Source organism: Melospiza georgiana, chromosome 2 (genome assembly GCF_028018845.1).
Source record: "Melospiza georgiana isolate bMelGeo1 chromosome 2, bMelGeo1.pri, whole genome shotgun sequence".
Lineage (NCBI taxonomy): Eukaryota > Metazoa > Chordata > Aves > Passeriformes > Passerellidae > Melospiza > Melospiza georgiana.
In genome coordinates this window covers 85805910-85821238 of record NC_080431.1, presented here as the reverse complement: position 1 = coordinate 85821238, position 15329 = coordinate 85805910, and the positions used below count along the sequence as shown (strand labels likewise).

The following is a 15329-nucleotide window of genomic DNA, read 5'->3' as shown; positions in this document are numbered from 1 at the left end:
CAAGTCAATGGGTACTTTCTTCTTAACACGGGTCTTTCTTAGGCTTTTTCATTTTTAAATGTCCGTGGAAAGACTTTTTTTCTTTGAAGGAAAATTACACTTTATTTGTTTTTCCATCCCTGTTGCAAAACATGTGCAGAGTGAGTCTTGTAGGCTTTTACCTTGCCATTGTGTTTTAAATGATCCAGCATCATGGAAAATAAGGAATCATTAATGCAGGTCTGGAAGAGACATGACACCGGTCTTGATAAAACAGATAGCTGCTTCCACATCCACTGCAGCTTTCAATAATACTTCAGTTTCTAAAATCAGCCAAAAATCCTATTTTGCAGTGGGCTTTCCAGATTGGCACAAGGAATTTATTCATGGCTGCTATTGACAATAAGAGCAGTGCCATTCACAGTTTTGCTTTGTTTTCCTAAACCTTACAGGTGTCGAATATCCTTCAAGTTTAAGGGAGAAGGAACAAATTAAAATGTAATTAGGCAGGTCATTCAAATCCCAAACAAACACAGCGCTCCTTATTTCTAATGGAACAAGATCTTAACTTAATCGGTCTCAATTCCCATGAGTCCTCTGCCTTAGAGTTGGATTTATTTTCCTATTGTTCTTCTTATGCTTTGCTGGGTAGAGATTTGCACCTGTCTCTGAAGACATTGTAGCAGGTAAGTCTAGAGGTGTGAGAAGGGACCAGAATTTCTGATCACCTGGGCTTCCTGTGGCAAGCATCTTCCAGGACAGCAGTTCTGCCTTCCCCAGCAGTTTCTTAGGGAAGGTTGTGAAAAGAGAGATGTTTATTTGCACCTTTGTGTACAACAAGATTAATTTGAGAGATGAAGGAAGACTTGGTTTGATTCTGAGCTTCATGTTTAGGCAATTAGAGGGGGAGTTTGCTGTTTCCCTCCCCTATTCTGCAAACAATCAGAGTTCTGTATCAGAGTTGCCTGGTAGAAGTGTGGTGTGTGGTGAAGGCTGTCTCTTTAGTCAACCTGTATGGCAGGTCTTGTTCTTATTTCTGCATTTATCCATAGAGGGTAAAAATCATCAGCTTTGCTTCTGTCGGTGGTACTCTGTAGTATTGCTTGTGCCATGACACTGCTTTGTCTAGCATTAAGCAAAATATTGATGATCTGTGCTCTGCTTGAAAAGACAGAAGTGTATCCCAGCTGCTTCTTGTAGCCTTTGTTTTTGTATACAAAGGGAACTGAGGGAAAACGCGGTGTAGACCATCACCTTGAATGGGCAAAGTAATGAATGTTTAGCTTTTGCCTTTCAAGCTTCAGAGCTTCTCTAAGACATCTCTCAGAAGCAGAAGTCTGACCCAGAAAATTTATGCCCTTTTTTTGTTTTCAAAACTGACTGGTTCTGATACAATAAAGCAAGTCTCCTTTGATCTTGGCTTGTGACCATTAAGAACTTACTATATCTAGCTGAGCTAGGAATAATTGAGCATAGTGGAAGAATCCTGTTTTAGAAGCAGAAGTTTGTAACATTGCTTTTACAAAACAACAGGAAACAGCTTTATAGATTCCTTTATAGAAGCTGAAAAGCTTCTTTGCTTTCCTCGAACTATTGAGCTGACTGTAAAAGGGCGGACTGATTTGCCCATAGAAAGAACATACTGGCCAAATTATTAGCAACGTTAACTCTGTACCATTATGACTGGAAATCAAGGCATTGGCAATATTGGGCAACAGAAATGAAAATGGCTTTATTTCTGTCCTTTGATTCCTACTTGGAAGGTGTGCTAGCTAAAGATTCACCTCAATCGTATTTTGAAACCATGTAATGCCCACCCCTGGTTTTGGCCATTTAATAAGAACTGTAGGCAGTTGTTTGTGGTTATGAGTTTATTGTTTCAGAAGACAGAATGCCTGGGGAAAGTAAGGCCAGCTGTAAGTGGATGCATGTGTTTCAGCACTGCGTTGCTCTGTGGAACAAACCCGCGTGCAGAGGGAGGCTGCTATGACCCTTGCTTTATAGCTGTGTGTTTTGTGTTTTAATGTTTACTTTGCCCTCGCTAGGATTAAATACCTTGAAACCGATCTCTGCCAATAGGGTTCTTGTTGCCAGCTGCTTTCTGAAAAGCCCGAAACCGTGTTGTGCTGGAAAATACCCGAGGGAAGAACCCTTCCTGGTCCCCCGAGTTGGGCTGTTTGTCCCGGCCCTGGGGGGAGCGGTTCCCGTGCCATGCGATGCGATGCAGCGCGGGGATGCCGCAGCGGGGGCGTGGGGACAGCGGGATCCCCGCGGGGCCCGGCGGCCGAGATTGGCTCTGTCCCGCCCCGGGCGGGCGGCGGCAGCCGAGCAAGGCGCTGCCCCGGCCCCGGCGCCGCCGCCCAGCAGGAAGTGGGAGCGCGGCGGCGGCTCCCGGCGGGAGCGGGGCCGGCCCGGCAGCGGCGCTGCCCCGCGGGACGCGCCAGGTGGGTCGCGGAGCGGGACGGGGCGCGGGCAGCGCCGGGGCTGCTGCGGGCGCGAATTTACATCCTGAGGGCGGGTCAGCTCCTCCGTGCCTGTCTAAAATTGCGGGTGCTGTAACTAACACTCTTCAGGTGAAGCAAGCGGGTGGAGAGGATCATTTAAAGGCCTGTTAAATAATGCATGGGTATTTAATGTCATCATTTCATGCAAATAGTAAGCGCTACTTGTGTTACTGCCTCATTAGCACAGTTCTGTTCCCTTGATCAATATGGATGGTGGCCGAGGCACATTTTCCAATGTGGTGTCTCCTGTTTTAAGATCGCTAGTATTTCTCTCTGAGCTCTGTTAAATACAAAAACCTTTGATTTCTTTTCTTTCTCTTTCTTTTTTTTCACACCCCCTCCCCCCCAAGTCCTTTACAGCTAAGGTGGACTTTGAAACTCATTGCTTACTTTGCAGATATGAGTGTGTCATACTACTTTCACCTCCAAGCTTTCCTGACAATTTAAGAGAACTTAAATATGTCTCGGTAGGTGTGGGAATTCTTGGAACAGGATAGAGATATTGTAGAGAAGGAGAAGACTTAGCTAGTCCTCAATCAAGGTAATCCTGAGGAAAAGCAACTACTTTTCATTAAGAGGATGCTGGTGGTACAAAGTGAGGACCTTCTGTCCCACCTTGGCGAAGTGGACATTTGGCTGACCTAGACACCAGTGTAGTGACTGAAATGCTAGCCTCCCACAATTTGTAAAGTACTCTGAGCATCCTCAGGAAACAGGTGGGTATCTATTAAGCAGTTTGTTCAGAATCAAAGAGGTAATTACTTACCTTGTGCCATATCAAGTGAAGTTCAAGAGGGAGGTACCTTGAAGGTATCTATGAAAATATTGGTGACATGTGAAGAAGCAAGTAATGGCTACAAGTGTGTGTTTTCTTAAAATGATGATTTTTCTTACATTGGTATGGTTGGTTGAACAGCAGTGGGAGTGTGGAGTAGACAGGAGTACAGTTGCCCAAAATGCTGAAACCCAATCTCGGAACGTGATACCTGAATGCTTTCGGTCCTTGTCAGAATTGAGGTTAAAGGCTGTGGTGTAATACAAACTTGTTGCCGTTTTTCCTCCAGTGCCTTACTGTTCCATACTGTGGTTCTTGACTAGCCTGCTTTGTTTCAGAGGCTGACCAAGCAGGAATTCTGGCAGCTGGTGCACCAGAGCTATGGCTCTGAGCTGGGCCTGAACAGCGAGGAGATGGAGAGCTTCCACTCATCGTCAGAAGACAACGGGCAGTCTCGGTAAGGAGAAGCTGAACAGCCTATTGAAACATCTGGGGAGAAGCAGTGTCCTCTTTCTTAGAAACTCAGTTTCTAAAGAGCTGCTGTAGCCTTACCAGAATGGTTGAGCCTGTAGTATAAGGGTGCAAAGGTCTGAACTGCATAGACTGAGTGTGCATGAAAACTTAACTGTGTGAATTTGCTAAAATAGTAGCAGTGCAGCTGAGGCCCCTTAGAAGAGGAGAGAGGAACATCTTGTTCTAACCCTAGATTGGCTTGGGGACCAGCATAGGGTAGCTTAAATAGGAGCCTTTTTGCATGATGGTGCCTAGTCCATCTAGCACCTTTATGCCCTTCAACAGTTTGGAAGGTTTGCATACAATGGACCTATATTATGGTTCAGATGCTTTCTTTCTTCCTGTCCTCTGTGGAGACTGAAATACTTGTTTTGCCTTGTTCCCCCGATATCTGATGTCTTAGCTTATTTTTGTATTGTCCTCAGTTTGAATTAAGAAACAGGAAAAATAATATAACAAGCCAGAATAGTTGTAATAATAATGATGTGGAGTTTGGAAGTTTCCTTGATTGTTTTGAACAAATGTGAACTGATTTATGACCTGCCAGTGTCAATCTAATAACAGCACTTTACATATCTCTGTGTAAATAAGTATGACTCTCCAAAATGGAACAATGTAATTTGACTCTTTAATCCTGTGTTATCTGAGTATGTTTGTGAGAAAAATGTCTTGAGTTCATTACAGGCTTCAAAAGATGTTCTATTAAGTATTTTTGAGTTTTTTTTTTTTTTTGTTTGATTGGTTTGGTTTCTGTTTTTGGTTTGCTTGGATTTTTTTTTGTTATGTTTTGGGTTTTTTTCTGTTAGAAAGTTGCAACTTTGGAATAAGCTATGCAGGAAAAAAATTAATTTCTGACACTTTCTTAATGCTTTTTCTTTCCAAACTAGGTAAAAGCTGTATGTTTCCTCATTTCTCACAGCACTCACTTTCTTGGTGTCATTAACCTTATGATCAGAAGCTGAATGTTCTAAGAGGTGGCTGAAATGAGGAAGATGGCTTGATATTAGTGAGCTGCATGTAGGAAGAATGACTTGGTAGTTTTTAATGTTATCTGAACAGCCATGTTTTGCAATGCGAAAATCCCATGAGACTCTTTCTTGGATTTCTCAGTGCTTAGATCTCCAAAGATATCTTCTTTTTGCTTTGGACAGATCCAGCATTTGTGATGATTCTGGAGAAAGGGATGAAAAACTACCCAAAGTGATTGGTTTAGTTCGTGAGCCCACACTTCAAACAGAAGGAGAGTCACTCAACAGACACATGTTGCCAGGAGTAAGTGCTGACACAGCCTTTCTTACTGATAAGTGTATGTGCTTAACGTGTATGTCTGCAAACATAGGCTGAATGGAGATTGTAACTTCCAAGGAAGTCTTTGAGAACTCAAGAATGTTTCTTAAATTTTAAAATGAGCGAAATTCTGTGTAAGAGAATATTGTTGGTATGAGCTTCAGCAGTGCTCTGTCACTAATTCGCTGCGCAGCCTTGCTACAATGCTGAGGCTTATGCCCTGGTCTGTTTTTTTTTTCCCCTTTAGAAACAAAACTTCTTGGTTTTTCTTATCCAGCTCCCAAGGGGACCATATTTGTGTTTTATCCAAGTGCTTTTTGAAAGTAATGCCTTTTTCACTTCCAATGCTTTCTTGCTTGTGCTTATTTGTCATTTAAAATGATATCTTCTCTTATTGTATCTCCTATATATAAGGCTTATTAAATGGTAGTTACACTTTGTCTTCCTTGCCTTCAATGGTCAGTCTGCTGTTGTGAATATATGAAACCTTTTTAATGCTTCAGAAGGAAGGGGAAAGCCCCTCCACTTGCTATAATCAAGATGAATTTTACCTTGACCTTGATGCCTTGGGTTAGTGCAGCTAACAAGCATGAATGCTCGCTCGTGTTCACTCATGTTGTATGAATTTGTGAATGTGTTTGGCTAGTGTGAGCAGCAAGTGCATTAGTAGTGATATGAGATGGGCACAGTGTCTAGCACAGCTACTGGGGCTCCTGTGTGCAGCTGTAGTCCTAAAAAGTTGCAGATATTTTCTCTTGGTTATTAGGTGTCCCAAAGGTCTTGGAAAAGAAAATAAACCGCTAATGCATTTTTTATAAGCTTCACTAGGGTTGGGTACTTAATTACCAGTTTTGCTTAGGAGAATATGTGAAGGAAGAAAGGAGATTATTTTAATAGTTTTTACTACCCTACCTTTAAATCTTCTGGCTTTTGTCACTTGCTGAAACTGACCTGGAGGTTAAGTAGGATTTAAATAATTTTGCCAAAATCCAAGTTGATGGCTAGAGATTCATATCCAGCAAAGAATATTGGGGTTTCTCAGATGTTAAAAGCATGGATGCTTGAGTGATGGGTACTCTTCATACTCCATCACTCAAGCAGTATGAAACAAGATTTTTGGAGAGTTGTAGGGGAGGCCTGAGAGTACTGAGGATGCTGTTGGAATTTGGACTGTTTGGGATAACTAAAAATCTACACAGGTAGCCTTAGTTTGCACTTGTAAATCTTACTTGCGCAAGAACAAGCCATTTAAAGATAATTGCTGTGCCTGGAAAAGAAGCCACACCCCAAGATGTCTCTTGCAGGTGCTAAATCTGATTTGGCATCTTGGTAAGGAGGAATGCCTGGGGATTTGGTCTGCAAAAGTGCCAGTGTTCTGCCTTGAATAAACTGCTTTTGAAGTCTTTTAATGGTAGCGTTAAACTGCAGTCTTGATAAATGTGTAACTAAACTGTTTACTGTTTCAGGGTAGCTAAAGTGCACAATGATTTTGTTTAGCTGTATGTGTCACTTGGCATTACTCAAGAATATCCATGCTGTCTCCACAGCCCCAGGATTGCAGCATATTTTGTAGAACCACAAGGGCAGTCGGAGGAGGCAGTAGTGCTTAGAATGTATTTATCAGAAGTCATCACAGTGATGACACAAAGCACACTTAATCACCTTCCAAAGACTGGAGGGAAACAGGCTTAAATTCCCTTTACTGCTCTGATAGACAAAGTAAGGCCCAAAGCTCTCCTAAGATGAAGATCTGAATAGTGGAGGTCTAGTATTATGCCCATCTTGAAAAAAATATTGTTAATGGCTGTCTTGTGTTGATTGACACAAGTTTACGTGGCTTACCTGCCCTCTCAGTACATGTGAGTGTGGGAGCCACCTTGTTGCCTGTTTTTGCAACCATCATCTTCCCTCCTCCCTTTATAGGGAGGCCTTCCAGTCCCAGATCTTGCTGTTCACAGGCTGAAAACCAAAAAGCCCTTGGCACAGAGCTTAGCACTACTGGACTAGCTCAGGAGAGAAGTGTATAATTGGCAATAAATTATATATCTCTAATTCCAGCTGACAGATCTTAAAATCTTTACTCTTTAGTGTGGAAAAAAATACAAACCAACCCAAACCCCCATGAAATCTGTGTTAAACTCAATCAGTTATTATAAAAGCCCCAGCTTGAATCTCTTCTTCCATGACAACATGAAAAGCTTTTTTTTTTTTCTAAGAGCTGTTGCTTTTGTCTAATTACTTGAGCCGGGCTTCCCTGCTCTGCTTGTGCCATAGTGGGCTGCTCTTATGCTGCTGTTGAGAGCCTTACTTCACTAGATTGTGATTGTTGTCAAAATGCTATGAGAGTTCCTTGGGTTTGTGCTGGATCTGAGTGTCAATTTTTAGGCTGTTCTGTTGCGACTAGCTCCTTTTGGACTTCATCCATCTGTATTGGTATTTTGACATTTAATGTTGGTTCTGTCCTAGATCCTGTTATGTGACTGAGTATAACTTACATGGCAACTTCTCTCAATAGGAGCATTTGTTAACTGATGTGTTTTTCTGATTCCGTCTTCCTTTATATTTTTTTGACCCCGAAGGAGTACTTTTGTCTGCTTATACTGCAGTCAGATTTATGCCTGTCTCTGTTTTCCAGCCACCCACACCTAATAGCCCTTGGTTGCACAAGAAAAGTAGCAGGGTTTTATTTTTTAAAATACCCAAGAAGTACAGGAAGTACATGATGATTGTTCAAGCAGTGGATGCTTTTGCTTTCTTGAGTCAATGCTGAATACTCTTTAGGGGTGATGGTTTTGCAGATGAGTCAGAACAACTCAACTGAGGAGGCCTGATCATATTTACTGTGGTCCACACACTGCTCTTCCAGGGCTGTGCTGCTCTTCATCCCGCATGTTCCACTGGTGGCAGTGGGGCCTTGAGGAGAGGATTAGAATGAAAACTGATTCAAAGCTGGTAGCCAAACTTTTTGGGTGGCATTTTTAGATACACAAACTTTGTCCATATAGTTTCCCTGTTGATTTACTTATTTAAGTGTGCAATGGCATACGTGCTTAACTGACAGTTCTTGTTTAAGGTGAAGAGCTGCATCATTGATTCAGTGACTGATGTTCAGAGGGATTTCCTTCTTGCTTACATATTGGAGATGGCAAATGATACTCCATTGCTTTGTTTGTGAGAAGTAATATTTTATAAGTAGGATGGCTCTAGACAGTATTGTAAAACCTCTTTTTTCAAAGGGTGATGGTATCCTACAAAATAAAAACTTTTCAAATATGTAATTGGGTTAATCTAATTTTGCTGAAAGAGGGGCACCCTGCCTGTTTCGTTGTGCTTCCCCTCTGGGTTGTTGGACCCTTGCTAAACTGCTAGGAAAAACTAACCTGATGAATGTAAAGTAAATCTGTGTAAGGTTAATTAATTTATCAATGCTGGTGTTGAAGCAGGGAAGGGGTCCAAACTGTGCAGATGGGTGCAAGAGGACTGTCCCATTTAAGGGAGCTCTTGGTACCGTCAGTACGTACAAGTAAGTCTGTTTCTTGTTGCCAGAGTTTAGTGAAATATTTAAATAAAGGGAAGAGAGGTTGGCTGGGGTGGAGGAACAAGAGGGAAATTAGTGCTTGACTGTGTGGTAATTGAGCAGATAGAACTTGTGGCTTACTTTGTATGGCTGTCTTCTTTTATAGTAACTTTCTCTGTTTTTTGTTTTTTTTTTTTTTTTTTAATGGTCTCTGATTGCTGGTATTTTTTTCTGCTCTTGGTTGTTTCAGGTGGAGGAGTCCTCAAGTGAGAAGCAAATAAAGAGTCCTCTTCCATCTTCAGAAAGAAAACCTGCTAAGCTAGTCAGAAGCAGGTCTTTAGAAAAGTCTTTGGACCTTAACGAGAATGAAAATCTTCCAGAGAAGAGCAGTGCTTCAGATAGTGAAGAAGGTATAAATCTCTTTCTTAACAGTTGAGATCTGGAAAACAACATGACTTTGGTGTTCCATCTCACTTGTGGAGAAAGTTAGAGAACTTTCTGATCTTTCGGAAGTTGTTTGCTTATTTGTGTCACAGAATTGCAGCAAAAGCATTTTTTAATCTTTGTTTCTGTGAGGGGAAAATGTTGTTGGGTGTTTAGAATGAAAACAAAGAAATTGTGGTTTTCTTTCTCTCTTTTGGTGGGTAGAGAGTTGCCAACAGCTTAAACTAAAAGTTTCTTGACAATGGGGTGGTGCTAATTTCAAAGATGTTTCTTTCATTTGTTTGTATTTCTTGGAAACTGAGGAGAAACGTTTCAGGCTGTACTTAAGTTTCTGAAAGTTTCCCCCAACCCCCTTCTTGTACTTGCTTAAGGCTTATGGGCTTCATTGTTATTGGTGGAGTAAACTGAGGAGCTTACTGAAAGCCCAAGGTTTCAGGAGAGTATAGTGCATGCTCTGAGTCTGATCTGAAAACGAAAAACCTTAGTGGATATCTTACAGCAGCTTTCACTCTCTGTGCTAACAGTGGATCCTAATATACCAACCTCATATCTCATTACCCAGTACAAGATAGAAGCAGCACAGGTACCTGGATGACAGACTTGTGCTGAGATTTGTGGGTGCTTGTGCTGAGATTTGTGGGTGCTTGTCCTGTGGTTCCACAGTAGCCCCTGACAAGTTCTCACTTTCTGTGATGAGATTTTCACTTGCCCTGGGGAGGTTTTCTGTGCCAAAGGGCTGTAGTTGTTCAGACAGCTCATTGAACTTTGGTGGATATTCTGTAATATCTGAATCTTGGGTTCTGTAAATGCTTTTAATGTGAAGTGTGCACAACCTGTATTGGTTCCAAGGTTATATGGTGGTGAGAAAAAAAAGACAGAAAACCCCAAGAGTAGTACTGTGCTCAGTAGCAGCTGTATATTTCTTTCATGTGCAAAGAGAACTTACTTCATCACTTGTTGGCAGGAATAGAACAGTTTAGTTAATTGAAGGCAGTTCTTAATCTCACTGAGAAATTTTGTGACTTGTTGTTTTCAGAGCTGACAACTGAAGTTGTTTGCAGGTGTTGTCACAGGGGAAATTGTTGAGGTATGCAGGAAAGCTTTCAGAGTTACAATTTGAGTTGGCTGCCTTCAAGTTGTGATTTTTGCCTGGGGATATGGTTATATTCAGTTAACTTTGCTGTTGCTCCCTCATACTGCTTCTCTGTTGGCTTGAGTTCAGATTCAACTCAATGTATGTCAGGCATTATCATTTTTGTAAATATACCTACTTAAAGAGGCTGTTGTTTATGCCATACTCCTGCACACTTAACAAGCTTCAAAAATTAATTTATTCTTTCACAGGTGTATCTCTTAGAGCAGCAGAATGTTCTGGCTTTTGGATGTTTTAGATATTTTGCAGCTTTCCTATTTTTCTATTACTACATCTCTCTTCTGTCTCTGAATTTTATTTTTTATGGCGAAGGTCTCCAGTTAAACTGATTAAAAAGTAGTCCTGTTGTATTTCCTGCTGCTAGTGCCTAAACAATAGCAGTAAATATTCCCTGTCATGCCTGCATTAATGATGTTGAATAAATAGAGCATGTTAAACTGGAGATACCTCTTTAATAAAAAACAACTGATTTCATGCTGCCTTTCTTATTTTTCTTCCGTTCCCTAAGACTAGTCTTTTTTTGTTCGGAGCAGGATTTTCTAGACTCACAACATTAATCTTTTCTCTCAGAATCTTCATGCTTAGAATTTTTTTCTTCTGTTTCTCTGTCTGTTTTCTGTTGCAGTTGCCCCACACTCTTACAAGGTGAATTCCTTCACGCAAATGAAACTAGCTTTCCTACATGGCAAAGGTTTACCCATGCGATTAATTTCTCTTGTGTCCTCTGGCTCATACTCAGGCTGCCCATGGAGGTGTCCTGGCAAATAAGGTGAGGGGCAAGCTCAAGACTGTTGTTCTTCACAGCAATAATTCCCTTGTCCTAAGCAGTTCTCACCTTGGGGATGGGGGTCTGCATCCCACTGTGCACCACTGGCCTATTGACCTGCATTTTGGTGTTTTTGTTCAGTTTCAAAAATCAGAGTGTAAATCCTGAGCCATGACAAACTTTTGGCTAAGCTAAACATTAATATCTGTGGCCTGAATTCTGAATTTCAGAAAACAGATTTTAGTTCAAGCATAGAATACATGTTTCTAACCCAGAGCCAGGAGATCTTTATGATTTCCTCAAGACTCTTTAGTATAGTTTGTTTGTTTGTCCGTTTTCCATGACCATGTTTGGCATGAAGTACTTCAAAGTAAGAAGGGGGAAGCAGGATATAGGGAAAACAGTATTTTCTGCTAGAAGGCTCTACTGTATGCAGGGAGATCACACATTTCTGCTCTCCTTGTGTAACATGACAGACTTACTGTGTTGTTTCTATGTGTAGTAATAACCACCTTAAATGTGTGACCTGCAGGAGAGCATAACTGCCTGCATCATGGTGCTGCAAGATGGGCACAGCAGAGGCTTGACTGCTTGCAGATACTGGTGTAGAGGGCATTCCTCTATTTAAAATACAGGACAGTTGAAATTAGGTTCAGCCCTGTATTAGTTGTCCTCCTCTTCCCCCCAATACAAAATTTTGGATATACATTGTATGTAAGGAAGAATAGCCCTGTTATCTTATTGGCATTTTAATCAAAATGCTGAAAGGATATACTTTGTTGAAAAACAAAATTCTTTATTTTGGTGTTTGGAGGATATATGTTTAAGTCACCTGAAGGCAAAAATTGGTGAGGTTCTTTTATCTTGTGAACTGGAAAAAGCTAGCATTGTGCAATACTTACTTAGTAGTTCCCCAAGATGATTCTGTACTTCAAGTATAGGAGAGTTCTCTGAAAATGGTTAATACTGCTGGTACAGTCTTTAAATAGATGATGTCTGGAACATGTTCACTTCTAGGAATTGGTTTTATTCACTCGATTTCAGGTGTATTTGGTTAAAAGCTTCTACCTACATATCTTTCATGCAGCCTGTAATTTTTCCCTATCCCAAACGGTATAGAAATGTTCAACAGTGCCAAGATTTGCATACATTCTTTTTAAAATCCTGATCCTCCCCCAACTCTGTGGAGTGGAAAATCAGCCTTCTTACTAATTTGTTTGATAGCCTGTGCTCTTATCAGTTCGGCTTTCTTAATTTGCGTGTGGTATGTTTAGCTTTTTGCTGTTCCTTGTTGAGGGGAATTTTAATAACAGTGGTTTTCTTACTGCCCCATTCCCCCCCCATTTTCTGTCTCTTTTTTTGCACTACAGATGTCTTTAAACCTTTACCATCTCTGCTGCATAATGGTATTATATTCAAATATTATTTTGCAGCTTGCTTTGCAGTGATGAAAATGACCTTAGGAAGTGCAAAGTAGTAGTGGGGGAGGGAATAGACCTGCTGTTGTTAGGCTGAATCAGAACACTCTGGGTAATATGCTTACTTCTGTGTTTTTGGGTCCCTAGTGATCCTTACCTAAAGTCAGAATAATCTCATGTTCTTTTAGCAGACAGCTCCAATTTAGCTATAAATGTATTCAGGTTGAGAAAGTTAGTGTTGATAATTATATGTTGCTGAGGGGTTAGAACAGCTCTCAAAGTGAGGGAGTTAAACTGATATCTCTCTATTTACACAAAATACTTTGTTAATAAAGAGCATTCCAAGCCATTCTTAGGGTAAAATGCTTTGTGTTGCCCTACTGGTGTGAAAAACAAAGGCAAAGTTTACCTGTGTGAAATGAAACCGTAGACAAACATGCACCTTCACTTGTAGCAGAGATAAGTGGTTAAGGCTGCCTGTTCTGTTCAAATGACAAGGGTGTAAAGTGTATGCTTATTCATTGCTATGCTACTGTTTGTGCTCGCTGCTTCATTAGAATTTTTACAAATAGATTTTGAGAAGCCCAGATGGAAGTGACTCGAAGCTTGTCAAGTTCCTGGTGTATCCTGCTACAGATGTGGAACTCACAGCATGTATACACACATGCACCTTCCAGAATCATTGTCCAGAAAGTTTAAAGTTTTCTTGGAGAGCAGCTGTTTGAATCCCAGCATCTAAAGTAGCTGATGGGCCTGATGTGTAAATCCAGGTTTAGCTTGGATTTTCTGAAAATTACTGTTGTATGTGCTAACAGCATTAAAAAAAACTCCTTTGTTTCTTTCAAGAGCTGAGAAGGATTGTAAATAGAAAACATATTTCTCAGTAGGTGCTCATGCACTTCATTGGCACTTAATTGACTATTCCTTATAAGAGACATGACCATATAGAGCTAGTGTAGGTAGATTAACTTAGGGGAAGTTTTGTTTAGACCTGTGGGTGCTTTTTGTTCAAACTCACTAGAAAGAGGATAGACTCAGAGTAATAGAGCTTGGTAGCAAGATCTGCACTTTGAGGTAGTAAAGCATGGACTTTGTGCATATCACAAGTTGACCTGGCATACCAAATTACCTTGCATCAGCAGAAGAATAGCAGCTGTCCTCTGCAGGTGAATGCAAAGTTGAGTTGTTTAGCTCAGGCTCACTGGGGCAGAGGTAACTTGTGTTATCTTGTGTTTGCTAAGACATATACAAGGAGCTGACAAAACCAATCTGATGCTTATCTGGTGGCTTGATCATGTGTCTCGGTGTCTTTATTTTTTTTTTTTAAGTGGTAGCAGATTCCTTGGGCATGTCAATGTCCAGCTGAGTAACACTCAACCACAGTAACTAGGTGTGTATTGCCTGGTAGCTGATGCACAGTAGGAGCGGGGAGGTCAGCATCAGTATCTGAAACTTCCTGTCTCTTAGCAAAAGAGAGGATGTGGGTAGTGCACTCTGAAAGGAGAGATCTGTAATGTTGAGGTCTTGTTAAATTAGGTCAAACTTACAGTTCACTTGGCCTGCTTTTTATTAGAGTTAGAATCAGTTAGGAGAGAAAATTCAGTGAGTAAAAGCTGAAAACTCAGGCTGAAATTCTGGCTTCCTGCAGAATGTTTCAGCACAGCAGAATTCATATTCTACGTGTAATGACTGTGTATTGACTGGTTAAATAGACCTCTTGAAATGTGTGTTTGCTTTCTGTCCATCTCATAATTGTTTGGAATTACAATTGCATAAGCAGAACACAGCATGGAGAGGAAGTCAACCTCTTGTGCAAGCACAAAAACACAGCACTCACGCTTCTCTTTTGGGGTCCTTTGAAGTCTGATGAGATCAAGGAGAGCTTTTTTGGAGGCAGATGTTCTAGCAGGCTAGGAGCAGCACTAGAGAGGGAGTCTGCTCAGTCAGAACTGGCTTTCCTTGGGGACTGCTGTGGTTGTTCAGTCAGTGCATTTGCCTTATCAATACTGACTGCTACCAAGCCAGTAATGTTTTAAGTGCTGTAACCTTAGCCTCCAGGCAGCTTGTGAACTACAGCGTGATATTCAGGCTCCCTTTGCATTTGTGGCTGGCACTGACCTTTCCTAGCCCTGAGCATTCATTTGTATCAGTTGAAAGGTTGTGTCTGTCTGCTGCAAGATTTGCTTTTGGGCTGCTTGTTTCATTTTAGTGATGTGTGGTGCCGGGGGGGGCTTGTTTGTCTTGCTGGTAATTATAGTTTAGGATTGACTTCTTTCTAAAGCATAAGCAGATTGAGTTGGGATTGGCACAGGATTGGCCTGCCCTCCAGGATTATAGTTCTATCCCTTATCTCTTGCAAGCGTGGCTGAGAAAACCACAAAGCTGAGTCATGCCAGCAACCACCAAAAAGCAGAAATAGCAAAGATCAGTGCTGCAGTCACAGAATACCACTGGGGTGCTCAGTGGCTTTGAAATAAATGGTGGCATTTGAGCCTCTCCATGCATTTTTGGGAACTGCAAAATGGAGCAGGGTGCCCCTTGTGTTCCTGTTCAATGGGTATGGAGGGAAGAACTGCTTGGGAGTCTACCTGATCCCTTAGACTGTGGGCATTACCAGTATTACAACTGTTAAAAGCAGAATTCTGGAACCAGCCATAAGAAGAAAACTGTTATGGTTTTACTGTCCTTTTTTCTTGTCTTTTGTACAATAGACATACATATTAATGAAAATTATGCTAACTTTCTTTCCCCAGTGTTTCTTGCAGAATTAGGAAAATACTGAAGGCAAAATTAAAGGGATGGTAGCTTTTGCTGTTAACTTATCAGTTTGCACGTGGTGGTAGTGGCGTGTATTTGAAATCAGCTTTGGACTTTGTTCCTGAAGGCAACCTATCTACCAAATCATTTGCTGCTATCCTTACTGGGTTTCTGAGAGCAAGAAACAAATGCTGATGCAAGCTTGGGAGAGATCTA

The 15329-nt window shown here is 41.2% G+C and overlaps 1 protein-coding gene across 1 annotated transcript in view; it reads left to right on the top strand.

Moving 5' to 3' along the window:
- Nucleotides 1-15329, top strand: part of GRAMD1C (GRAM domain containing 1C) — a 49767-nt gene that overhangs the window by 24532 nt on the left and 9906 nt on the right. The window contains exons 6-8 of the mRNA XM_058045497.1: nucleotides 3597-3715; nucleotides 4923-5043; nucleotides 8826-8985. Of these exons, the coding sequence (XP_057901480.1) occupies nucleotides 3597-3715; nucleotides 4923-5043; nucleotides 8826-8985 (400 nt within the window). The remainder of the gene's footprint in view (nucleotides 1-3596; nucleotides 3716-4922; nucleotides 5044-8825; nucleotides 8986-15329) is intronic.